This window comes from Callithrix jacchus, chromosome 15 (genome assembly GCF_049354715.1).
Source record: "Callithrix jacchus isolate 240 chromosome 15, calJac240_pri, whole genome shotgun sequence".
Lineage (NCBI taxonomy): Eukaryota > Metazoa > Chordata > Mammalia > Primates > Cebidae > Callithrix > Callithrix jacchus.
The window spans coordinates 28,530,487-28,555,524 of record NC_133516.1 but is presented as its reverse complement, the minus strand read 5'-3'; the positions used below and the strand labels follow the sequence as shown (position 1 = coordinate 28,555,524).

The window sequence follows — 25,038 nt, the reverse complement described above, 5'->3', positions numbered from 1 at the left end:
TGAAAGACTTACCACTGTGGGCAACTGGGGCTCAGTCCTGCTGGAGACCCGCTGAGACATGGTATGGAAAACATCTCTGAATTCTTCCACGGAAGGGCAAGGTAGCTGGGAATATTATCCACCACTTTCCATCCCTCACTGGTTGAGGGTCAATTCTGAGGTATTAATTCCTTGCCATGTCCAGCCTTCCTGGATGTGGACCAGGTTCACCCTCATAACTAGAGAATGCTCTCAGGCAGAGACTCCAGAAGCCAAGCATGGGAACTGTCTGCTTGCAAACCCGGGAGTAGATGGAGCATGACTGTTAGTGGGTCCTGCATTTCATTTTGAGGGGATGAAATGTTCTGGGTAGTGGTGATGGTTCTACAACTTTTTGACTATACTAAAAATCACTGCATTGTATACTTTAAAAGGATAAATTTTATATGTGAGTTATATCTCAATTAAAAAAAGAAAACCTCTGGGAATAAATGAAGGGGATATGTTGAAGCATCTCCAGCAGCCAATCCCGCAATCCCGCTCTGCCTGTACCACCTTGTGTCCCATGTTCAGTTCACTTTCTCTCAAAAATAATGGCTGGTCACAATTTTTTTTTTTAGATGGAGGCTCACTGTGTTGCCCAGGCTGGAGTGCAGTGGTGCAACCTCAGCTCACTGCAACCTCTGCCTCCCAGGTTTAAACAATTCTCTGCCTCAGCCTACCAAGTAGCTAGGATTACAGGCACCTGCCAACACACCAGCTAAATTCTTTGTATTTTTAGTAGAGATGGGGTTTCACCATCTTGGCCAGGCTGGTCTTGAACTCCTGACCTCGTGATCTACCCACCTCGGCCTCCCAAAGTGCTGGGATTACAGGGGTGAGCCACTGCACACAGCCCACAGTATTTTTAAAAGAATGAATACGAAAAGGAAAACATCAACGAAAAGATTAGTGGGACAAGCTGTAATCCTCTCTGTTGCTTATTGGTCCTGAAGCCAATTCACATGTATCATCTTCCTCTTCTACTCACTCCAGATTCCCCCAGCCTCAACCAGCACTTTCACTGGTCAGCATGGCTGGCCTCATGGGGTGACCTAGACTTTCCTTTCTTAGGTGTCTGAGCCTGATCATTTTGCCCCTGTCCTGCTGTAGTTGTGAAATTTCCCATTTATTGTTATCCCCACATATCACCAAGAGGTACCCTTACACTACAGCCTGAACCATAGAGAGGTACAAAGCTCTCCTGACGGTGCAATCAAAACTTGGAGGCTTCTGAGTGACCCAAGTAATGGTCAGAGCAATATTCCTTAGTGTTGTACATGCTGACTTCAAAATCCAGGTAATACTGCCGAGTGCTTGCCTCTCTTAGTGGTAGAAGATACAAAATGCAGTAACTGGCTCTTGACTTGGCAGGAGTCCCAGTATTCCCTAGATCGTTGGACCTCTGGCAACTTTACCATTGTGTGAGGCCTCCAAATCTTCATAGGAGTCACCTCCTTCTCTGGTGCATGTGACATAAGGAACACCCAGATTATATCCCAATTTATTCCTGTTCACCAGGTCCAGTTAATATTTTGTCATCAAAGTATTGGGCCAGGATGATCTTCTTTGGACTGTTTTGTAACAGAGCAGGAAGGTTTATATGCTCCTAGAACAAAACATGAATGGACACTGTGTTATCTGAGCCAGGTGAATTCAACCTGTTCTTGATTCTCTTTTCTGAAGGGGATTTAAAAGAAATCATTAACCGAATCTCCAGCCTCATATCCAGTGCTGACTAGAAGAAATGCTATGTCCAGCACAGCGTCTGCCACTGGAGCTACTTCTGCCACTTCTTGGTTCATGTTAGTCCACTGTCATCTTCTACCATCTATCTGTGTTCTGCTCTGTTTTGCTTTGCAGGACCCATACAATGGGATATTGTGGGGATCACTGTCCATACTCCTGGGATATGGGGTACGGATTTGCCTCTGATTTTGGCCAGGAGTTGGGGGCAGAGGGTGAGATGGAGAGAGTATTTATTTCATCACCTTTTTGAGGTATAACTTACAACAACATGCACCATTTTAAAGGTACAGTTTGAAGAGTTTTGGCAAATATAGACAGCCCTGGAACCACCGCCACAATCGAAATACAGCACACTTTCACGACTTCACCAAGTCCCTTCATGTCCCTTTCAGCCAGTCCCCCTGACCCTGGCTGGTCCCCAGCAGAGCAACCACTGAACTGCTTTTTCTCTTGATAGCTTCACTTTACCTTTTCTAGAATTCACATGATGAAATCAGACAGTATGTTCTCTTTAATATCTGGTTTCCTTCACTTAACAAAATGTATTTAAGATTCACCCAGCCGAGCACAGTGGCTCACTCCTGTAATCTCAGTAAGTTTGGAGGCCAAGGCAGGTGGATCATGAGGTCAGGAGTTCAGGACCAGCCTGGCCAAGATGGTGAAACCCCATCTCTAATAAAAATACAAAAGAATTCGCTGAGTGTGATGGCAGGTGCCTGTAATCCCAGCTACTTGGGATGCTGTGGCAGGAGAATAGCTTGAACCTAGGAGGTGGAGGTTGCAGTGAGCTGAGATCATGCCACTGCACTCCAGCACTCCAGCCTGGTGTAAATATCATAATTTACTCATTTTACTGTTGAGTAGTACCTTCCAGTGTATAGATATGTCACAATTTGTTTATCCAACTAAATCTTAGAATACTTTAACCAATATTTATTAGCTTTATCAATAGAATCAGCTTTTAAGCTTGAATGTCTACTGTGTGTCAAGCACTGGTATTTGAAATATATTGTGAACAGAATCATAATTTGCACCCTCATGGAGCTTATATTGAAAGCATATAGAAAATAATAAATAGTAAATAAATTATGCAATATGTGTATTAGTTTCCTAAGACTACTGTAACAAATTACCATAAAGCTGGTAGCTTAAAACAAAAGAAATTTACTCTCTCACAGTTCTGGAGGCCAGAAGTCCTAAATGCACATGCTGGTGGAGCTGGATCCTTCTGGAGGCTCTGAGGGGAGATCCAGTCCATTCCTCTATCTTCTGGTGGTACATCTAGGCGTGCCATTGCTAGATCACAGCGTATATGAATGTTAATACTAGTAGACACTGCCCCCCAAATTTTCCAGGTTTCCAATTTACAATCCCACCAGCAGTGTCAGAGAGTTTGGTTCTGGGTATATTTTGAAGGGAAAACTAGTAGACTATCAGCACAGATTGAAAAGAGACAGGACTCACGGATGACTTCAAGGGTTTGGGGCTAATCAACTGCTAGGTTAGGCTTATTATCAGCAGAGATGAGGAGCAGGCTTTGGGAAGGGAAGTGGGCAAAGATCAGAAATTCTTTTTTTTTTTTTCGAGACAGTCTTGCTCTTTTGCCCAGGCTGGAGTGCAGTGGCATGATCTTGGATCACTGCAATCTCCTCCTCCTGGGTTCAAGTGATTCTCCTCCCTCAACCTCCCAAATAGCTGGGATTACAGGCACATGCCACCATGCCTGGCTAATTTCGGTATTTTTTGAAGAGACAGGGTTTTGCCATGTCGTCCAGTCTGGTCTCGAACTCCTGACCTCAGGTAATATACCTGCCTCGGCCTCCCAAAGTGCTGGGATTACAGGCATGAGCCACTGTGCCTGGCCAGTAATTCTCTTTTAGACAAGCATGGAATGTCTCTCAGGTACCCAAATGGGGATGCTGGGAGGCACCGGACATGCAAGTCTAGACCTCTGAAGTGTGGTCTGAACTAGAGCTAAACCATTGGGAGTTATCAGTGGAGAGGGCTTTTAAACCATTAAAGTGGTAGACAAGGAGGTGAGGGTCAGTGAGAAGCCATGGGGTGCTCCAACCCCAAGGAATCAGGGAAGAGGAGACATCAGCAAAGAGATGGAACAGCAGGGGCCAGTGAGACGGAAGGAAAATGACCAAGAGAGCATCTCCGTGGATGCTGGCTGGGGAAACCGCATCAGCAGAAAGGAATCATTACCTGGGTCACACGCAGCTGTCCAGGAAGAGGCAGCTGACTACTTGATTTAGCGATGCAGGGGGTCACTTGTGTCCTTGACAAGACAGTTCGGTTGGACTGGTGAGTGGCCTGGCTGAGGTGACGGTGAGAAGTAATGAGAGAAACTTGGAGACCACCTGGAGACAAAGCATTGACACCTCTTGAGGAGCTGGGCTATAGAGCAGAGCAAAGTAAAAAAGGGGCATAGGTAGGTAGAAAGGAAAGCAGAATCAAGAGAGGGGACGTTTTTCTTAAAAACAGCTCTCAGGGGGCTTAGATCTGAGGTTGTCCTGTTTACTGCTGCATCCCCCACACCCAGAACGGGGTTTGGCACACAGACTCAATAACTCCGTTAAGTGAATGAGCAAATAGGGCGTGATAAACAAGAAACACATATAACATGCCAAATAGTGATGTGCCCAAGAGCTACAATGAAGAAGGAAAAAGGGAAACCGTGTTGGGGTGGCGGTTGGCATTTTAGACAGGGCTGTCACTAAGGCTTCGATGACAAGGAGACTTTGAAGCAATGAGGAAGGAAGTGAGGAAGCTGGCTGTGGGACATCTGGGGGAAGAGCATTCTAGGCAGCGGACACAGCCAGTGCGAAGTCCCGAGGCGGGACCAAGCTGAAGCACTGTCGAAACAGCAGGGAGGGTGCTGTGCTAAGAGAGACGAGTAAGAGAGCGGGTCACAGAAACAATGAGGGGTCACATCACACAGAATGTGTGGTTCACTGCAAAGACCTTGTCTTCTGTGTCAAGGTGGGGAAGCTACTTGGGCTATGAGCAGAGGAATCCCCTAATTTGACTCATATTTAATAAAATCCAACATCCATAGCAATATGTCTCTAGCTTACCCTCTGAGCTTCAGAACACCGTAAGGTCTCCTGCCATCCCCACCTGTTAATATTGTGAAAAAACTCATTCACGGATGATATGATTGTGTTTGCAGAAAATACACAACAATCTGAATTATCCAAATAAAAAGAGAATTTACCACTGCTAGAGATAAAGTCACTCCATGTGATCAAAATTTTAACCCTCCAGGAAGATATAACAATTTAAAGTTTGTCCTTATTAGTTTCAGAGTCTATAAAGTAAAAATTGACACAATTAAAAGAAACTAGACAAATCCACAATCATAATGGAAGATTTTAACACTCTTCTCTCACTGACTGATGGAACACACAGACAAAATCATTATAAGGATATAGAAGAAAGGAAAAACACAATAGCAGATTTGGCCTAATAAATAAATAAATTACAGCATCCAATCTTTTTTCTTTTTGCACAAATACAGAGTATTTATGAAAATTGGCCACACGCCACACCAAGTCTCAAACACCTGGGTGATGGCTACAAAAGCGCTTGTCTCATACTTATTATTTAAACTATACGTATATTTGTTTTCCATAGTATGCTATATGCCGTATATGCTGTATTATAACACAAAAAGTATGGCATATTCTGGGCACAGAGGCTCACGCCTGTAATCCCAGCACTTTGGGAGACTGAGGCAGACAGATCACTTGAGGTCAGGAGTTTGAGACCAGCCTGGCCAACATAGTGAAACCCCGTCTCCACTAAAAAATCCAAAAAATTAGCCAGTTATGGTGGTGCGTGCCTGCAATCCCAGCTACTCGGGAGGCTGAGACAGGAAAATTGCTTGAACCCAGGAGGTGGAGGTTGCAGGGAGCTGAGATCACACCAGTGCACTCCAGCCTGGGTGACAGAGCAAGATGCTATACCCCGCCCCCAACAAAAAGTACAGCATAAATGAAAACAAAACACAGCAGAAAATGATAACACGTCATTCAGGGTAGGCTATATATTGGGAAATGAAAACAAAGAAGGGAAGTTTGAGGAGCACTTAACTCCTGTAATATAGTATAGAATAGATTTCGCAAAACCATTCCCAAGCAGTTCAGCTATTTTCGAACAATATAGCACCTTGGCAAGCCGGGAAAAGATTTTGGGCTCCTCAAGTTTATGAGAAGAAATTGTTGCATCTATGACAAATTATCTTTAATACCTTTTCCTGTTGACTGAATGTATTTTAGAAAAGATATTTTAACAGTGGGAAAGAGCAGACAGAGGCAGACCTTAAACAAGGGACATCGGGGATATGGAAAATGGAGGGGACCCCGTGGGGAGAAGATCTAGAAACGTTAATAATGAGTGGCAGGGCAGTGTTGGTAGGGATCTTTCTCTTCTGGAGAAAAGTAGCCCACATCAGCCACCATGGAAGCTTCTAGAAGCCAAACATTCAGGAGGCTCCTCCGCCAAGCTCGGTTTTTCAGGGAGTCTCACGCATCTGTATTTTAAAACTCCATAGATGACCCTGATGTGCAGCCAGGGTTGAAAAGCCCACGTGCTCCTGAGACATTAACCTGCCGGCAAATCCCTTGGGGGATCTTTTTTAAAGTAGGTTCTGATTCTAGAGGTCTGGGAGGGGCCGGAGAGTCTGCATTTCCCACAAGTGCCCTGGCAATGCCGATGCTGCTCATCCCTAGGTCACATTTGGAGTATTGAAGGGAAATCAAATATAATTTGAACCACCAAGCTTGTGAAACAAAGTATGTGTGTTTTCTGGCAGAGTGAGATTCACAGGGCTTCTCCTGTTATGAAATGCAAAGGGCAAGTACAAAACAACCCAGCAGGACACAGTGAAATTCCTTAGGGGGTCACTAATTGAGGCAGTGTGGCCCCAGGTGTACCCTGACCCTTGAAAATGTTTTCACAGTGCTCCATCTGTTTTTCTCCACCAGATTATGCCTTCTAGCTGGTCTTGATTGCTTGTTCCCAGCAAAAATATTTGAGGTGAAGGGATAAATTCAGCCAAGATCAACAAAAAGGAAGGAAGGATTCCTCACTGCTCTCTGAGCACATTGTTTTCATAGCACGTGGCTGAATCTTCCTTCATGCAGGGCATCAGCGGAGTGGTCTCGGTGAGGAGCCACAGTGTTTTCTAAACAAGCTCATTTCTGCATCTGTTCTCTCTGACCTGAAAAATTCTTCTTTGTTCCATTCTTCTTGTTCCTTTCGAAATGACGCCCACTTTGTGTTGTTTACTCAAATTAGTTACTTCAGACAACATAGGCATCAATTCACAGAAAATCCACTCAGGTCACACAGCTGACACAGTTGTCCTTTGGACGTATACACACCGACAAAAGCGTATAGCCTATTAAAATCATTTTTTAACCTTCCTCAGAGGCTCAGAAACCCTTGAATTTTTACCAGTATGTGCTGGTGAAGTACAAGTTCAAACATTTATTTTAGTATTTCCCTACATTATTTTAAGGTAGGCTTTCTTTGCTTTCAAGCCTTAGATGTCTTTTCATTTTCTTTTATTTTTAAGGCTGCCATTCAAGTCATCTGTGTCCGACTGGTTGTTGTCATATCTCACAGAAGTTTGGCCAAAAACAGAGCCACCACAAAACACAGCTGTAGCCTGCAGCTGCCAACCCAGTGCCAGTTCTGTGCACCACCTTGCCTTCAGCTGTTCCTCCCATCCTGGAGGCTCTCTGTCTCTTGTTATATTTGCCAAATATTCCGAATTGCTTGGAATAGCTCAGTGGAGAAGGTCAGTACTATGCCCCATTTGGTGAATGTAAACTCAGGAAGGTTGTACACATTTTATTTACCTGTTTGCTTATTTATTTGATGGGGTCTCACTGTGTCACCCAGGCTGGAGTGCAGTGGCACAATCAGAGCTCATTACAGCGCCTCCAATTCCTGGGCTCAAGTGATCCTTCCACCTCAGCCTCCCAAGTAGCTAGGACTACAGATGTGTACCACCACACCTAGCTAATTTTTTAAAAAATTATTTTCTGCAGAGATAGGGTGTCACTATGTTGCCCAGGCTGGTCTCAAATTCCTTGCCTCAAGCAATCTTCCCACCTTGGCCTCCCAAAGTGTTGGGATTACAGGCATGAGTCACTGCACCTAGCCTACACACTTTTTAAATTCAAAATTCCATCAATAATAAACACAGTTAATTGCCTAAGTGCCTATATGATATGTGTGTGTGTGTGTGTGTGTGTGTGTGTGTGTGCATGCACACAAGCTATACAAAGACTAAATTAACACATTCTCTGCAAGTTACAGGGGGAAAAGGCCTTATTAAATGACCCCACAATGAAATAATCAGAATGTAAGACTGAATGTAAGCCATTATACAATTCAGTTAGCCTGGTCTCTTTAGAAAGTTAGTATCATGGCCAGGCGCAGTGGCTCAAGCCTGTAATCCCAGCACTTTGGGAGGCCGAGGCGGGTGGATCATGAGGTCAAGAGATAGAGACCATCCTGGTCAAAATGGTGAAACCCCATCTCTACTAAAGATACAAAAATTAGCTGGGCATGGTGGCGTGTGCCTGTATCCCAGCTACTCAGGAGGCTGAGGCAGGAGAATTGCCTGAACCCAGGAGGTGGAGGTTGCGGTGAGCCGAGATCACGCCATTGCACTCCAGCCTGGGTAACAAGAGCGAAACTCCGCCTCAAAAAAAAAAAAAGAAAGTCAATATCATGAAAATGAAAAGGTGGGAAAACTGTCCTAAAAGCAGCTGAATTCAGAACCAAGTGCAATGTATGAACTCTTTCTATCATGGAAAGCTATAAAAGGAATCTGGGACAACTTGAAATGTTTGCTCTGCATACTTTCACAAAGTCTAGTTCACTTCCTTAGAACATTTCAGCTCTTACCACTCTTCTGTCATATGCTATTTTACCTGTCCAAGATTTAAGTTCTGCCTTTTAATTTTTTTCAAAATGCCACAAATTAAACACTCCTCTGCAGTGAGACCTTTGGTGTGGGTTAAGGGCCTCACCCTGATATTCTGGAGCATGATCATGAAGCATCTTAATGGGTATTACATATTTTCATCCTATGTAAGATTCACTGGGCTTCATGAATCTGTGGTGGGAAATGTTGAGCTCTTCGTATTTTAAGTGTTTCTGTCCCAGTCTTTCTTCTCCTTCTAGAATTCTAGGTAAGCATACATTAGACTTTATTGTCTTACATAGCTTATTTATAGATCTTAATTTTTTTTCATGGTTTCTGCTTCTTTATCCCTCTGTGCAATGTGCCACATAATTTTTTCTGACATATCTTTGAATTCATCAAATCTCTCCTTAGCTGTGTCTCATCCACTTCTAAATCCATCCACTTAATTTTTAACTTGTTATTGTTGCTTATGTTTCATTTTAGTTCTTACTCTAATAACCTGTATTATCCATTTTTGCTTCCTATTATCTGCTTTATCAATAATGCAGAAATGAGTACAGATATCTCCATCATGATGGTAGATATGTCAGTTTATCCATGTAATCCATGAAGAAATCAATTTGTTGTTCTTTTTTGAAGCTATTTTATGAACTGTAATTTTTTTGAAAACGTCATCTCTTTCTGGTGATAGATGTCCTTTCTAATGATATCTTTTGACTTTCTTCTGGACAGCATTTTCCTAATATATTCTTTTCATCATTTTACAGTAAATGTTGCTGTGATCTTATGTTTGGTATATCTCTTGTCAATAGCACATAACTGTATGTATGAATTTTTTATTCCAGACATTAGTCTCTGTCTTTTATATGGTCCATTTAATCCATTTACATTTATTATAATTACTGACACGTTTGAACTGATATTTCTCCTGTCTTACTTTGTGCTTTGTATTTGTCCTGAATTTGTAATAACTCTTTTCTCCTTTTTTTTTGTTTTCATCAGACTATGCAGTAATATACTGCAATTAGAATTCTCATACTGCTATGGCAGTATTATATGAATACTACATATAAATAAATTGAAACACTTTTGGAGTCATATATCAAAGTTTAAAATACATACACACTATGTTCCAGCCTTTCTACACATAGACATGCTTGCACATGTGTACCAGGACACATGTACCAGAATGTTCCAAGCAGCATTTCTCATAATATCCAAAAACTAAAGAATCCAAATATCTGTCAATAGTAAAATGTTTAAATAATTTGTAGTTATATAAGAAATATAGTAGAATGGCCAAGTAAAAACTATAGCTGCAATATCAACTTAGATGAAACAACAACAAAGAAAACAATGTAAGACAAAAGGAGTCAGACATCAAAGAATAGCCACTATATTTTTTCACAATATAAAGTTCAAACACAGACAAAACTAAAGTATAGTGTTTAGGGATTCATGCTTAAGTGGTAAGACCACAGAAAAAAGCAAAGAAAGGACCGTCAGCAGAGTGGATACTTTTGTAGGGAGAAAGTTGGGATCTGAAAGACACGAGGTAGGATAGGTAGAGGGGACTTCTAAGGTGCTAGCAGTCCCTTTCTTGACCTGAAGGAGATGATAATCTGTTGGGGTATAGATTTTCTATCTGTGATTTTCTCTGTGTACTATATTTAATTACGAAAAGTAAAAAAGAAAAAATAGAATACAGTTAATATCGTTTTTAGTACTCATTAACATCATTTTCCAAATTTCTCTATTCTCTAACAATATTAATATCCCTAAGTCATCTAGTCTTTATTTAGAAATTACTGCATACCGATATCAGCTTGGGTGTGTGATGACACAGAGGAAGTTGAAGGCACACATAGTCCTGGCATGGGAGGGGGCTTAGACAGGAAGAAGTGTCCTCCCTTAACCCCTCCATCATAACAGAGGCAAAAAGGACAGGTCAGGTTTCTGGGTATATTTGACAGAGTGGGTTTGTTATAATTTAAGTCTGAGTGCCACACTACTACCTTGTAAGAGGTAAAGGAATGAATGGTGTGATGAGGAACTGAGGTAGGAATGTGGAGCACAAGAAAGAACTGCAACCAGACATGGATCAAAAAGAAGTGAGCAACAGCAAGGCCCTGCCAAGGCCTCACAATCTGTGCTTGCAGAAGATGCAGTCATAGCTTTGTGAGACTCTCCGGAAGCCCCTAGCAGCAGTCTGGGGAGCCCAGAAATCCTCAAGTTTGGGTAGCACGGGGCTAAAAAAGAGCAAAAAAAATATAGGGCAAAGGTAGGTAGGAGGGATATATGTGGACTTTGCCAACCATGAGGGCCAGGCCAGAGAGGGAGGCACTGGGAAAACAGGGAGGGCCAAAGACAGGGAACCAGTGGGGCAGACAGCACATTCTGGGGCCCAAGAGACTGAAAGGCAGCAGGAGAGGCAGGGACTGGGGTCCAAAAGAGAGTAATGGAGTTTCCCATCTTGCAGCTGAAGTAGCTCGTAGGGATGGAGCCACCTTCAGCACAGCTGGCCTCCTGCCAGGAGATGATGCCCTGGTCAGCATCTTGAGAGGCAGAGGAGAGGAGAGAAGAAAGGTCTCATCTTTCCTTATCTGAGAACAAAGGGACAGTGTGAGGGACATTACTTTATCCCAAGCAGCTGCCCACAATCCAGGCCCAGAAGTCAAGAGACTGTGGCAAGCATTCTCACCAGCTTCTACAAGCCATGACTGTCCAATGGAACTTTCTGGAGTGATGGAAATGTTCTATATAGGTACTGTCCTGACAGTAGCCACTAACCACATGTGCTATTGTGCTCTTGAAATGTGACTGAGGAACTGAATTTTTAATTGTACTTCATTTTAATTAGAGTTAGGTAGACATATGTGGCTAGTGGCTGCCATATTGGACAGCAAACTCCAAGGCTTCTCTAAAACAAATGTGTGGGCTCAGCATCGGGTTCCTGATACTTCTCGGCCTTAACCTTTTTGTCAAATAAAATTTTACGCAGAAACACAATACAGGGTATCAAGATATGGTGGTAGGGCTACTCTGGTTGGATTCCCACCACCCCGTCCAAGCCCTGGGCACAATCCTACAGGCACATTCTTGAAATTCTAGGGCTCTGTGGCACAGTTCAAGGGCAAGGTCTGTGGGGCCCAATATAGGACTTCTGCCACTGGGGGTTCATGAAGTGGTTTGAGGCAGCACCAGACATAGACATTTAAAATTTTTTAATTTTTGTCAATTTATCTTAAAATGAATTTTTAAAACACTAGCTTTATGTGTATGGTAGTGATGTAAATTTTCATTTTAAAATGTATTTAAGTGAAAAGTAAATTAATGTAAAGAAAAATGATAAATAACAGACCACGTGATTCACAAATATGATAAATATGGCTATTGGCAAAATGGCAAACATGGTTGGAGAACGGGAGAATTGATGGGTCTGATTCGGAATTAGGGTCTTGGACCAGCAGCACCACCGTCCCCTGGGAGTTTGTGGGAAACGCAGAATCGCAGGTGCCACCCTGAACCTACTGAGCCAGGATCTCCACGGACCAAGAGATCAGTGAATCCCCTGGGAGCATGGCTCCAAGGAGCTTGGCAGCTCTGAGACACCAGGGCTCTGAGGCCAGAAGCTCCACTTGAATCCAGGAGAATCCCAAGGCTCAGGGAAAAGGTGGGACATGCCCACCTTTTTGGCCCCACACACATACATACACACACGTGTGTGCATGCGCACTAACAGGTTCTCCTTCACCACCTGAGCTAGGCGAGTCCCCACAGCAGCCCCAGCATTTCCTTTGCAGAATCTCCTCCTGGTGGCTTCTTCACTCCTATTTGTACTGTGTGTCTCTGTGCTCCCTGAGGGACAGCGAGCAAGTGCTTTGGGCAGCAGAGAGAACAGTCATGTCAAGAACTTGAATGTGCTGAAGAAATGTTCTAAAATGCAGACATCTGACTGCTGCCGAAGCTGGGAACGATGGAAATGAACTTGTACTTAAGTACCCAGAATCTGCAGCTGGTTTTTCCTTTACCAGCTGACTTTTATTAAGATTCAACCATGTACCTGGCACTAGGGAGAAAAGGATGAGTAAGACATGATGCAAGCCATAGTCCAGAGGGGACACATACAATGCACTCTTCATGACAGCACAGCCCTGGCAGGCTTTAGAAGTCAGGTATGGGCCAGGCACGGTGGCTCATGCCTGTAATCCCAGCACTTTAGGAGGCCAAGGAGGGTGGATCACCTGAGGTCAGGAATTCGAGACCAGCCTGACCAATATGGTGAGACCCTGTCTCTACTAAAAATATAAAAATTAGCTGGGTATGGTGGCAGGTGCCTGTAATTCCAGCTACTTGGGAGGCCGAAGCAGGAGAATCACTTGAACCTGGAAGGTAGAGGCTGCAGTGAGCTGAGATCATGCCATTGCATTCCAGCCTGGGCAAAGAGCAAAACTCCGTCTCAACCAAAAAAAAAAAAAAAGAAGAAGAAGACAAAGAAGTCAGGTATGTACCCAGGACCTAGGGGCAGGGAAAAGCAAGCAATATATTCCAGCTAGGAATGGGGTTCTGGGGCTTCTTAAAAAGGGTAAAAGGCCAAGCACAGTGGCTCATGCCTGTAATCCCAACACTTTAAGAGGCTGAGGCTGGAGAACTGCTTGAGCCCAGGAATCAAGACCAGCATGGACAACATAGCGAGACTTCACCCCTAAAAAATCAGTGTGTTAAATTTTAAATTTCAAAAAGTGGTAATAAATCATCTGGGTCAAGAGAAGAGACAGGATTCTCCGGGTTGAGGAAGCAGAGGTGCTCTTGGCTGAGAGACTACCCAGAAGTATCAAATGCAGAGCATTTCCCAGAAGGTGAAAAGCCTCCTGGAGCCTAGGTGTGCAAGGGTTAAATTCCTCAGAGCCCAATTAAGGAAATCCTCAGAACCTTACAAACCAGGCTAAGGAGTTTGGACTTTATCTTGTGGTGACAGCGAGCCACTAATGGTGGTTAAGTAACAATGGAATCAGTAGGACGAGCACATTATTGAAAGCTGCCTGAGCTTCATGGTTGGCAGAGTTATCAGGAACCCTGGCACTGGCCCAGCAGCCCACACCCATGCAACTGAGTCAGGGCCCTCCCCACTGTCTCCATCTCTTCCAGAAATCAGATAACTAAGGCATGCTAGCCTTCTATCCTTCAGGGAAGTCTGTCCTGATTAACGTGGGCACAATGAGACCAGACAGGCCGGTCCACAGGCAGTGTTTTGTGTACTAGCGGTGGAGGCCCCAAGGAGCACTCAGAGTGGGGCTCAGCTAAGCTGAAAACCCCGTTGCCATGGGGCACCAGACACCACTGAGCTGAACTCACTCCCCTTGCCCCTGCCACTCGGAAGTAACTTCCTCAGCCCCGACCCCCCTGTGGAGTGCCAGAGCCAGCTCCCACAGGTTCTTGAGAGCCAACTGGTAAATTTTCAAGAATTCTGTGGGCTGGTTGTTAAATACGGTCACTAAGAACTAGACTACATAAGCTGGCAATTGAATAAATTATTTAAAACAGAGGTAACAAATATGCAAAACTCAGCACGTCCTGATTATTGACTGCACTATTATCTATGCCTGTTGTATCTGTATGGTGTAAATGCAGTACAGTGGTGTGCTACTGCATGTCTCCACGTTTACTGACATAACTTTGGTAGCTTAGAATCAGTCATAGTAAGGCTGGGCGAGGTGGCTCATGCCTGTAATCCCAGCACTTTGGGATTGGGAGGCCAAGGCGGGTGGATCACATGAGGCCAGGAGTTCAAGACCAGGCTGGCCAATATGGTAAAAGCCCATCTCTACCAAAAATACAAAAATTAGCTGGGCGTGGTGGTGGGTGCCTATAATCCCAGCTACTCAGGAGGCCGAGGCAGGAAAATCACTTGAACCCGAGGGGTGGAGGTTGAAGTGAGCACTCCACCCTAGGCATCACAGCAAGATTCCATCTCAAAAAAAAAGAATCAGTCTTAGTAAGAGTATTTACACCACAGAAATTGGCAAATGCTACAAATCAGAGCTTTTTCTGCAGAGAGCCAGTGGTTACACACCTGGCAGCCTACTACTCCTCTTCACTATCTGTCTTGCTGACTCTCCGTGAAAGTCCCCCAGCCCTTCTAAGCCTGTCCTCTCCACTCCAGGAGTCCCAGCAGCACAACTGACCTTGTCCGATTAGAGCTATCACATGGGCTTCAGGAAGTCATGGGGACCTTACCAGGAGCCTTGAGCATCTGCCCATTGCATTTACTTACTGCTGTTTGGGGTTATCTGGGTGATTCTTTGTGCTGCCCAAAGCTACCACAAGGGGCCTCACACACTGCATGGGCTCCCAGGGAGTACAGCAGTGTGAATGGAAGGAGGTGCTGGCCTGATCCCAGGGGTAGGGAATTAAAGAGAGCCCTTGCCTCCATCAAACTAACAAAGTCCCGGCAACCTCATGGTCCAGGCGAGGCATCTCTCCAAGGCGCCCAGTTCCTGAAGGTCATTACATAGCCACATACCCTCTAGGAATAACTCATATATGAGAAAAAGAACATGCAAGTAGATAGCTGGAGGCAGCAACAGGCCTTCTGTCTAAACAGTACAACAAATTAAAAGGCAGCCCCGTCGAATCGAAGCCTAGAGAACCAGCACAAGAAAATGCTGGCACTCCAGCTGCTGCCATGGCTGTGAGGAGCCTTTGCAGGGGGAGGGCGGGTAGCCCTGTCTATGAATGGCTGAGACTTACTTTGCCTGAACCTTATAAATTCTCAGGAATATCTTCACAGCCTTGGAGTTGATAAAGGAGAGATTTCTTAAACAGGACATAAGAAAAACCACCACTAAAGGAAAAGGTTGGGAAAATGGACTTCATTAAAGTTACAAGTATCTCTTCGTTAGAAGACACCACTGACAGAATATAAGGCAACACAGACTGAGAAATGTGTAATACACTAAACTGACATAGGACCCATATCCAGAGTATGTAAAGAACTACAAATCATAGGAAAAAGATGGACAACCCCACTAAAAACTGACAAAAAATATGAACAGGCACTTCATGAAAAAAGATACCTAGATGGCCCGATCAGCCTATGCAATGGTATGCAGCCACTGATGATCAGGGGAGTTAAAATAAGGCACAACGAACTATCACTACACACGCACGAGACTGGGCAGAACTTTAAAAACAGAGTGACAAATGTTAGGAGGCAACACAACCAAAACCCAAAGGGAGCGTAAACTGGTACTGCCACTCTGGAAAACAGTTTGGCAATATCCACTAAAGCCAAACACATCTATCCTGATGCCAAGAAGTTCCCAGCAGCGAGTGCATTTGTCTGTGAAGAGCATGTGCTAGAATGTGCATCACAGCTCCGTTCACAACAGCCCCAAACTAGAGACAACACAAACACCCATCAGTAGTAGTAGATTGGAGCATATTCATACCACCAATGACTATGCTGCAGTGAGAGAGTGACCCACAGCTACACAGCACACCAGAACACGAATGAACCCCACAAACAACTAACTCCAGGCACAAAAAATGTACATCCCATTTGATTCCATTTTCATCAAGGTCAAAACTAACCCATGAGGATAGACACAAGAATGGAAGGTTCCTTTGGGGAGGAGGCAATGGGTAAGAAAAACATTTATCTAGAATCTGAAGTTTAAAAATTTGAAGTAGTTTCTCCTGCTGTGCTGGCTTTTTTTCTGCTTTGCTTTTTCAAGGTAGGAACTTCTAAGGCAGGTAATATGCCTGAGGAAGCCTCCACCTCCCTCACCCTGCCCACCCTTCTCCTCTGTGACCAGGTAGGCAGGAACTCCAGGGAAAGCCCAACTAGGAGCTATCCTAGAGCACTGATTTCATTTTGGCTTCAAGGAAGATTTTCACTAGTAACTCTGCTTTTCAGCTCTTTTAAATTTTATTATTATTATTATTTAGCATTTTCTTGTCTCTTACAAGGTACCAGGCACTGTTCAAAGCCTGGCATTAGTATGAATGTGTTGCCCATTCATTCAGCCTGCTGGAGACTTAATAATGGCGTCTTTATTGAGAACTTACTCTGTGCCAGGTAGTAAGCTATTCCCAATTAATTCTCACACGAGCCCTTCCTTGCCAAGTAGGAGAAAGGGGAAAATACATACACACTATGTTACAGAGGAGTACGCAGAGACTCAGAGAAGTCCAAGTGCCTTGTCCAAGTTCACACAGCTAAGTCAGTAGCAGAGTTAGGATACAAACCCAAATCCCACATTACGGCAAAGCACCAAGTTCTGTCGTGTCTGGTGACCACCCCCAAGCAAATTACATTGTAAGACTGGCAGAAATACGAGGTTTCTTAGCTCCCCACCCCGGCCTAATGAATCAAAATTGCTGGCCCCTAGGCCGGTGTGAGCTGTCCAGTCCTCCACAGCAGTTCCAACCCTGTGGGGGAGTCTACTGCACCCAGCAGGCGCGCAGGGCCAAGCTGTTGGGTTGATGGAGGGAATGGGACAGCCAGGAAGGTCCCTCACTTCCTTCTGGTACCTGACAAATGCTATGTCCCCTCCTCTGAGAAGCCCTCCCTAACCATCCCTGACCGCCGCCCCCCCCCGCCGGAACTGCTCACCCCTTTACTTTGCCTTAGTTGTCTTCCTCGCGTCTCCCAGTCTTATATGTGGGATAGGTTGAACCATAACACTGACTTTTCTTTTGAGACGGAGTCACTCTGTCAACTAGGCTGGAGTGCAGTGGCACGATCTCGTCTCACTGCAACCTCCGCCTTCCGGGTTCAAGCGATTCCCCTCCCTCAGCCTCCCCAGTAGCTGGGATTACAGGAGCACGCCACCAAGCCCAGCTAATTTTTGTATTTGTAGTAGAGACGGGGTTTCACCATGTTGGCCAGGATGGTCTCGAACTCCTGACTTTGTGATCCACCCGCCTCGGCCTCCCAAAGTGCTGGGATCACAGGCGTGAGCCACCGCAGCCGGCAAACATTGTCCTTTCTATAAATAAAAATGGTTGAAAATGGGGCATTTCATGCAGTCCAATTTAAGTGTTTTCCTCTGCCACAATGTCAGCTCCAAGAGGGAGCCGGGATGTGGTTCACAGCCGTGTCCCCAGACAATGCCTGGCACACAGTAGGCGCTTGATAAATGACAGGTGAGTGGCCGAGGAAAGGCGCCCATTCCGAGGAGCTCCGCAGCCAGGGGAAAGGTCCCGCCGAGCCGGAAGACCCCGGAGGACGCCGCCCCGTGCGCTGCAATCTCGGGCGCCTTCCCGGCCGCAGGGGCCGGGCGGGGTGGGGCTCACCGTGATCCATTTACCAGCCTCGCCTCTCCAACGGGCGCGCCGTTAATGAGATTAGCAATTTAAAACCCGGTTAGCTGCGTCGGCGGCGGAGGCGCGCGGGGCCACCCCAAGGCCGAGCCGGGGCGGGACGGCACGCCTGGTAACCGCGCACCGAGACCGCCGAGCCGGACGCCCGAGCCAGAGCCGGAGCCGGAGCCGGAGCCGAGCGCGCCGAGGCCGGGGCCATGGAGAAAGCGCGGCCGCTTTGGGCCAACCCGCTGCAGTTCGTGTTCGCCTGCATCTCGTACGCCGTGGGCCTGGGCAACGTGTGGCGCTTCCCCTACCTGTGCCAGATGTACGGCGGAGGTGAGTGCGCGCCGCGCCTCGGCCCCGGCCCCGCTCTGCGCGCGTCCCCGCGGGCGCTTTCCGTGCAAAGCGGCGTTGGGTTCGTGCGCACCGGGGTTGGACCCAAGTTACAGAACGACACACTGAGGCTGGGAGAGCGAGCGTGATCTGCCCTAAGCCACAGACCCGGGAGTGTTCCCAGGACACCTCGTTCCGGGCCGGAGCTGTCTCCCAAGCCGCCCTCTTAAGCCCTCGGCAACCCCTCGCCCCATCCCCACCCCGCACCCCCGTTGGCCCGGCTGCGGCTCTGAGAGCGCAGGGGACGCTGTCTCCTCGCTCGGGAGAACTGGCAATGGTCTGACTTCTTAGTGGGTAAACCTTACGTTTAGGTGTAAAAAGTGAGTAGAAAATTTTCTTATTCAACAGAAACTCGTTATAGAACTTTCAGGTCCGAAACTTAAATCAGCACGGATTGAAAGGTTAAGAGGATCTTGAGGCGTTTCTTTAAATTTTTTCTAAGGAGATTGATTTGTGTTGGGAACGACAGAAAGCAGGAAAGGCAAATCATTCTATGTTCTGTTTTGTTTTTGTGACATAAATGTTTCCTCTGAGGCATCCTGCACACTCTGGGGACAGACAGACAGCCACGCGTTCTTACTGCACGCTCCTAGCATTGCAGAAAGCTGGGAACACTTTCTACACTTGCCAAAGAACCTCGTGAAGCCCAAGTACCTTTCTGGAAGGCACTGTGGCAAGAGGAATTTAAGTCTCAGCACTTAAAACATTTTTTTCTCGGTTGTCTCATTTCTAGACGTGTATCTAAAGGAAATTGTCAGAGTTCTGGCAAAGGCAGGATGGTCACCATCACTTAGGAGCAAAACACTGGCAACTTCCTAAGCCCTCGAACAAAGGGGAGTGGTCTATAGAGCATCTGTTCAGTGGGGTTCTTGTCACCCATTAAGGTGGCATTTTCAAAAAAAATGGTATTTTCTCATATCCTATATTAAGTGGAGGAGGAGAAGTCAGATTCAAAGCTCTATAAAATGGATTTGACACTTTAAAACAATTGCTTAAAATATGCAGAGAAAATAATGGGAAAAAGACATCAAATTGTTAATATTTCTGGGTGATTTTTGTTTATTTGTTGTGTGTGTGCGTGTGTGTGCGTGTGTGTGTGTGTGTGTATTAGGACCTGTATAATCACCATGTTTTTTTCCACCACAAAAGATTATGAAAGATGTTAAACCAAAGTATTTACAAAAATGGACCCATTTAAGAAGACCAAGACCTAAACACTGCTCCCTCCTCCCCTCACCCCTACTGGCTCAAAACCAAATCAACAAAAGTTTAATTCATAGAGTGTTTTAAATAGTGCATCCTTAATTTCTAAATTCCTGTTTTAAATTTGAAGTGCATAAATACACTGTAATTATGTGAAGGGCGTATGTTGCCATATGCTCTAAAAGCGTTGCCATGTGCTCTAACAGCTTTATAACTGACTCTTAAAAAGAATTATTTGACAGAATGAGATTTCCACATCATTGTGTGCTCAGTAGACCTACCCATGACACCTTTAGCCTGGGTCCATGTTTCCCAGACATCAGGCCAGGCCAGCCTCACTGTCACATGATTGCTTAATTCCATGTTGATAACACCACCATCACCTGAACAGTCTGCAGAGGGATGCAGGTGGGGCTGATAGTTCTGGAGTTGAATATGTATCAAGAGGTTGCTAGGGAAACCTCAAGATCCTCAGGTTCCAAGAAAAAAGAAACAAGAAGAAATCCTGTGCCTGGTGCAGAGGATACTTGGGCTGGATGGGTGGATAGATAGATGGGTGAAAGCCGGGCGGAGGATGGATTGGTGGCTGGGTGTATGCATGGATTAGTGGGTGCACAGACGAAAGGAGGGTGTGGGTCTTGTGGATGGCGCCTTCTCAGCCATGTGTCTACAGAATAAAGACCAAACAGTCCACCTGGCACAGTAGGCACTTGACCACCTAACTTGTCCAGTCGTCTGGTATTTCCTGCCACACAGCTTCAGACCTCCCGCTGCCTTCCGAATACTTGCATGAGTACCTCCTCCTGTGCCCTATCCCTTCACACAAGATATTTCCTCCACCTGAGATGCTGCTGTTGCTGGGAAAACTCCCACCGTTCCCTCAAGGCCAGACCAAATGTGCCTTCTCTCCGTTGCGCTCTCTGACTCTCTTCACTACCTCACAGGCCAAACAAGCACTTACAAGACCTGCTCATTGTTCTCCAGTTTCTCTGTGTCACCACCTCCCAAGACCTAAACACTGCTCCCTCCTCCCCACATCCCTCTGGGATGTGATGGAGTCACAGGAGCCATCCAATACATACTCATTGAGTGAATGAACAAGGTCTTAAGAAAAGCTACAGAAGAAATGACGCCAGAGGATGCTAGAGGCTTTCCCAAGCTTTTCACTGCACAGTAAAGTCACCTTTAAGAAGTGATTTGTGTTGCCCCAAACCCAGGCAGTTTACAGACCCATCCCTTACTGGAAGGTAAAAATCAACCGCATTATGAAAGGCTGCAGAAGGCTGTATACCTTCCTTGTAAGCAGAGCCGCAAATATCCCCAGCAAACAAAGAACTTGTTTATGAGCTACAGAGCCAGGGTGTGCCAAAATACTTCCCAGAATAAGACGGATTAGGGGTCTGTGCCCCTCTCCGTGGGATTCTGCCTCTGACTGGGGAGGCTTGTTTTATTCCTGCTACCCAGGCCAGGCCCGGCACGAGGAATGTTAATTCTGAAGATTACATTCCAGGTACTGATCATCTCTGTACAGCCCTGCGTGCTAGAAAGTAAATAAAAGGCAGCTGGAAGAACGTCACAAAAAGTCAGCAGGTCTTGGGCAACCATGTCAAAGTCTAAGGCGGTGGTTGTTCAGGAAGAAATCGGGGTGCAGTGTGTATACTAAGGTGTAAAAAGCAAATACACTAACAATTTATTTTATATAAACACATGCATGGAAGAAACATGGAGAACAGTTGTGTGGCTGGTGGAAATACAGATTTTTTTTTTCTCTTAAATTTTCTCATAGTGACACTCCCAGTCAGGAACGCTCCACGTCCCTGCAAAGGCCCTGCTGTCTGGGACAGGAAGCCAGCTCTTTCAGCTGCCTGTACTGCTTACCCCAAATTGCTGAGAGCATTGCGTGTCAAACTGTAGCCTACCTGAGAAGCTTCCTAATCTGCAGGATTCGGATCCAGACGCCTGTGGGGAGGGCAGGATTGTCCATTTCTAGAAAGCTCCCTAGCAAGGCTAAGGCTTGGTCCATGAACCACACTTCAGGGAAGGGTCAGGGTTGCTTATGTGGCCCCAGGCCCAGCAGTGGGCTGCCGGTAAATGTTTAACATCTGGCTCTTGGTGGGAACAGCAGGACCCAATTCTAAGAATTTGCAGATCACCTTGGTGTAAATACTCCCACCATGGCGTTTCAGAGTGCCAATGTATTTTCCCAGAACGTGGGTTTAGGGAATTCCTTCATTTTCTGAAGGAATTCAATTTGGTCTTCACGACATGCCCACAGCTGGTCATCCCCATTTACAGACAGGAAACAAGTCAGAGAGAACAAGACCCTGGGAGAAGTAGCTGAGGCTCAAGCCACTTCTGTGGCAAAAAGTGTGGCTGACTGGCTCTTGTGAGCCGGTCTGGAGCCAGGTGCGGTGGTGGCCACAGCTCTTCAGGCCAGCAGGCAGCCTGGGACTGAGTCACACCAGGTAGTCCATGGACGGATCAGGGAACAGTGCTGCAGCTGTTTACCTGTAGAGTGGGCGGGGGCCCCCTGTAGTTGGGAAATACCATGATCAGGAGCCCCTGCTGCTCACCCAAGCTCTCCAGACTCAGTCCTGGTCACATCTATCTGCTCTGTTGGGCTCCTCCTTGTGCCAGGCATAAGTGAAGCATTTTCTGAAGGAATCTAGCCCTGTTGGTACCGTCACCCCCATTTACACATAGGAAACAAGTCAGAGAGAACGAGACTCCTGGACAAGTAGCTGGGCTCTCACCCCAGCACCCTGCACTCACCTGCTACAGGCAGGACAGCAGTGGCTGCCTCAGGGGTCCAGGCCTTTCTGGGACCCCCAAATAAGACTTTCCATGGCTCAGGTACTTCTTCCTGTGGTTCTCCTGGGACACTCACCCATGGCTTCACCTTGACACTGGAGAAGGGCCTGGCCAAGAGCCTGTGCAACTGTGATGTCCACCTGCAAGGATCTCTTATCCCTTCTGGTCCAACCTCCTCCCTCCACTGCCCTTCCCTGAATATACCCCAAAATGTTTGGCATCTTCCCCGTCTTCCCAGTGTGCTCTTCAACCTTCCAGGAAACCTCCTCCCTAAATTAAAGCTGACTTCTTCCACAAAGCCCTTCTTTAGTCCCTGGGCTAAATCCATCTGATATGAGTTGGGTCCCCACCCAAATCTCATGTCAAATCGTAATCCTCAATGTTGGAGGTGGGGCCTGGTTGGAGGTGATTGGATCATGGCGTGAATTTCCCCTTTGGTGCTATTCTCGTGATGCTGAATCGGTTATCACTGAGATCTGATTGTTTAAAGTATGTAGCAGCTTCCTACTCTCTCTCTCTTCCTCCTGTTCCAGCCACGTAAAATGTGCCTGCTTCCCCTTCACCTTCTTCCATAATTGTAAGTTTCCTGAGACCTCCCCAGCCATGCTTCCTGTACAGTCTGCGGAACTGTGAGCCAATTAAACTTCTTTCCTTTATAAAAAATGCCCAGTTTGAGGTATTTCTTTATAGCAGTGTGAGAACAGACTGATACACCATCCCTCCTATTCCTGATGCATTGTGGGGTCTAACATGTCTCACTCCCACTTGGTAGGAAGGAAAAGTGACCAGTCAGGAACACAGAGTCTGCATACTGGTAGAGAAGCCTCTATTTGTCTGCATGTTGGAATAAGCCCAGTACTTTAAAAAATACTGATGCCTCTGTCCCACCCCCAGAAATCCTGATTGGATTGATCTCAAGTGTGGCCTGAACAGGAGTTTCATGCTCCCCAGGGAGCTCTATCATGCAACTGAGGTTGAGAATCATGATCTTTTAAACAATACATGATGGAAACCTTCTAGGCACTTAAGTCATTCAATAAATACTCACTGCGTATCTTCTGCAAGCCAGGGACTATGCTGATGGGAGAGGTTACGAAAATTATGATTATGGGGTGCCAGGCCTGGGGTGGACCATTAAGGAAGAGCTTTAACAAAGCACTGTTCAGAAGCTTCTCTGAAATAACTCAGGAAGGAATAACTGCTCTAGAGGATCTAGAAAGCCTTCTGGTAATATAATGGCAACATTTAATTACAGCTGTGAAAGACATCAAGGCTCATCATGTAGAATTAGGGGCAAAACATTCCAGGCAAAGAACTATGCAGAAGGCACAAAAGAGCACACATTTGAGGGAAATGGCCAGAAACCCCACATGGCCGTGAGATACGAGGCTGGGACTAGGGCAGTGGCAGGAGAGGAAGCTGGAGATGAGAAAGGAGTCAGCATGTCCCTAAGGGCCCCAAATAACAGGCTAAGAAGATGGAGCTTAGCTCTGACAGCAAACCCGGATTTTAAGTAGGGAAGCGGCACAGTCAGAGCTATGGTTGACAGAGACTGCCAGCATGGAGGCCAGGGATGCATTGGGTAGCTTGTGAAGTGGTGATGCTGCCAGAGGGGATGGGCAAGGAAAGCAGAGAACAGATGAGAGAGGAATTCTAGAAGTTTTAAAGCAGTGGGGGTCAAGAAGAGTAATTATGACTTTAATTTTTCTCACCTGTGCCTTTGTTCTTTGTTTCGAAAAAGTTGACTGGGTTTGACTCCAAATGGGAATTCTCGGAGAGGGGGAAAGCCAAGACGGAGGTGAGTGAATGAGGAGAAGGAAGGCACTGGGGTGGAGAGTGTCACAGAATAGAGCAGTGGTTCCCGAAGTGGAACCCCCAGGCCGGCAGCTTCAGCACCCACTAGGGGCTTGTGCTCAGTGTTCCTTACATGAAATGTCCCAGAAAGCAAAAAAAAGGTTTAAAAAAATCCCTGCTGTGGTTGTTTTTGGCAAACAAAGGTATGTAAGTGGAGGGAGAGAAAGAGTTTGGATGCCTGAGTAAGCTTTCTCATGAAAGGCACCAACTCTGGCTGGCCTCGCTGTGGCCCTCAAAGGACACGGAGAATGATGTGAGGGCTTGCAGGGATAAATTTCATACAGAAAGGAATGTCTCTTCTAGTGAGATTCTTAGGGTTAGCAAACAGACAACCTACTGTCTATGATAATTAGAAAAATAAGCAACAACATGCTCTAGAATAACATATGGTGTGAGTTTGGGAGTTGTAAATGTAATGAGTGTTCATGGTAGAAATTGGGTAAAAGGGCCAAGTGTGGTGGCTCATGCCTGTAATCCCAGCAGTTTGGGAGGCCAAGAAGGGAGGATCACTTGAACTCAGGAGTTCAAGATCAGCCTGGGCAATGTAGAGAGACCTCACCTCTACTGAAATTATAAAAGAAAAAATTCCATAAAAGGCAGAAATATACAAATAACAAAACACAAAATCACCTGAAATTTCATTACCCAGAGGTAAAGACTGTTTACATTTTTGATGTAAAAAATTAGAACTGTATTTTTATATGTGACTTGGTATCTTGCTTTTTAAAAATTAACGTATTTTAATCCTTTCC

General features: G+C 45.8%; 1 protein-coding gene and 1 long non-coding RNA gene across 2 annotated transcripts in view; one reads left to right on the top strand and one right to left on the bottom strand.

Moving 5' to 3' along the window:
- Window positions 1-2,934: 2,934 nt before the first annotated feature.
- LOC118147833 (uncharacterized) lies at window positions 2,935-18,560 on the bottom strand. The gene is made up of 3 exons (XR_004734453.3): window positions 18,340-18,560; window positions 3,976-4,130; window positions 2,935-3,063 (listed from the first exon to the last, which is right to left on the bottom strand). It is a non-coding gene; the product is annotated as an uncharacterized LOC118147833 (long non-coding RNA).
- The window catches only part of SLC6A20 (solute carrier family 6 member 20), a 38,124-nt gene continuing 31,189 nt past the window's right edge, over window positions 18,104-25,038 (top strand). Inside the window, exon 1 of the mRNA XM_008981523.4 lies at window positions 18,104-18,361. Coding sequence (XP_008979771.2) covers window positions 18,241-18,361 — 121 coding nt within the window. The 5' untranslated portion in view covers window positions 18,104-18,240. The remainder of the gene's footprint in view (window positions 18,362-25,038) is intronic.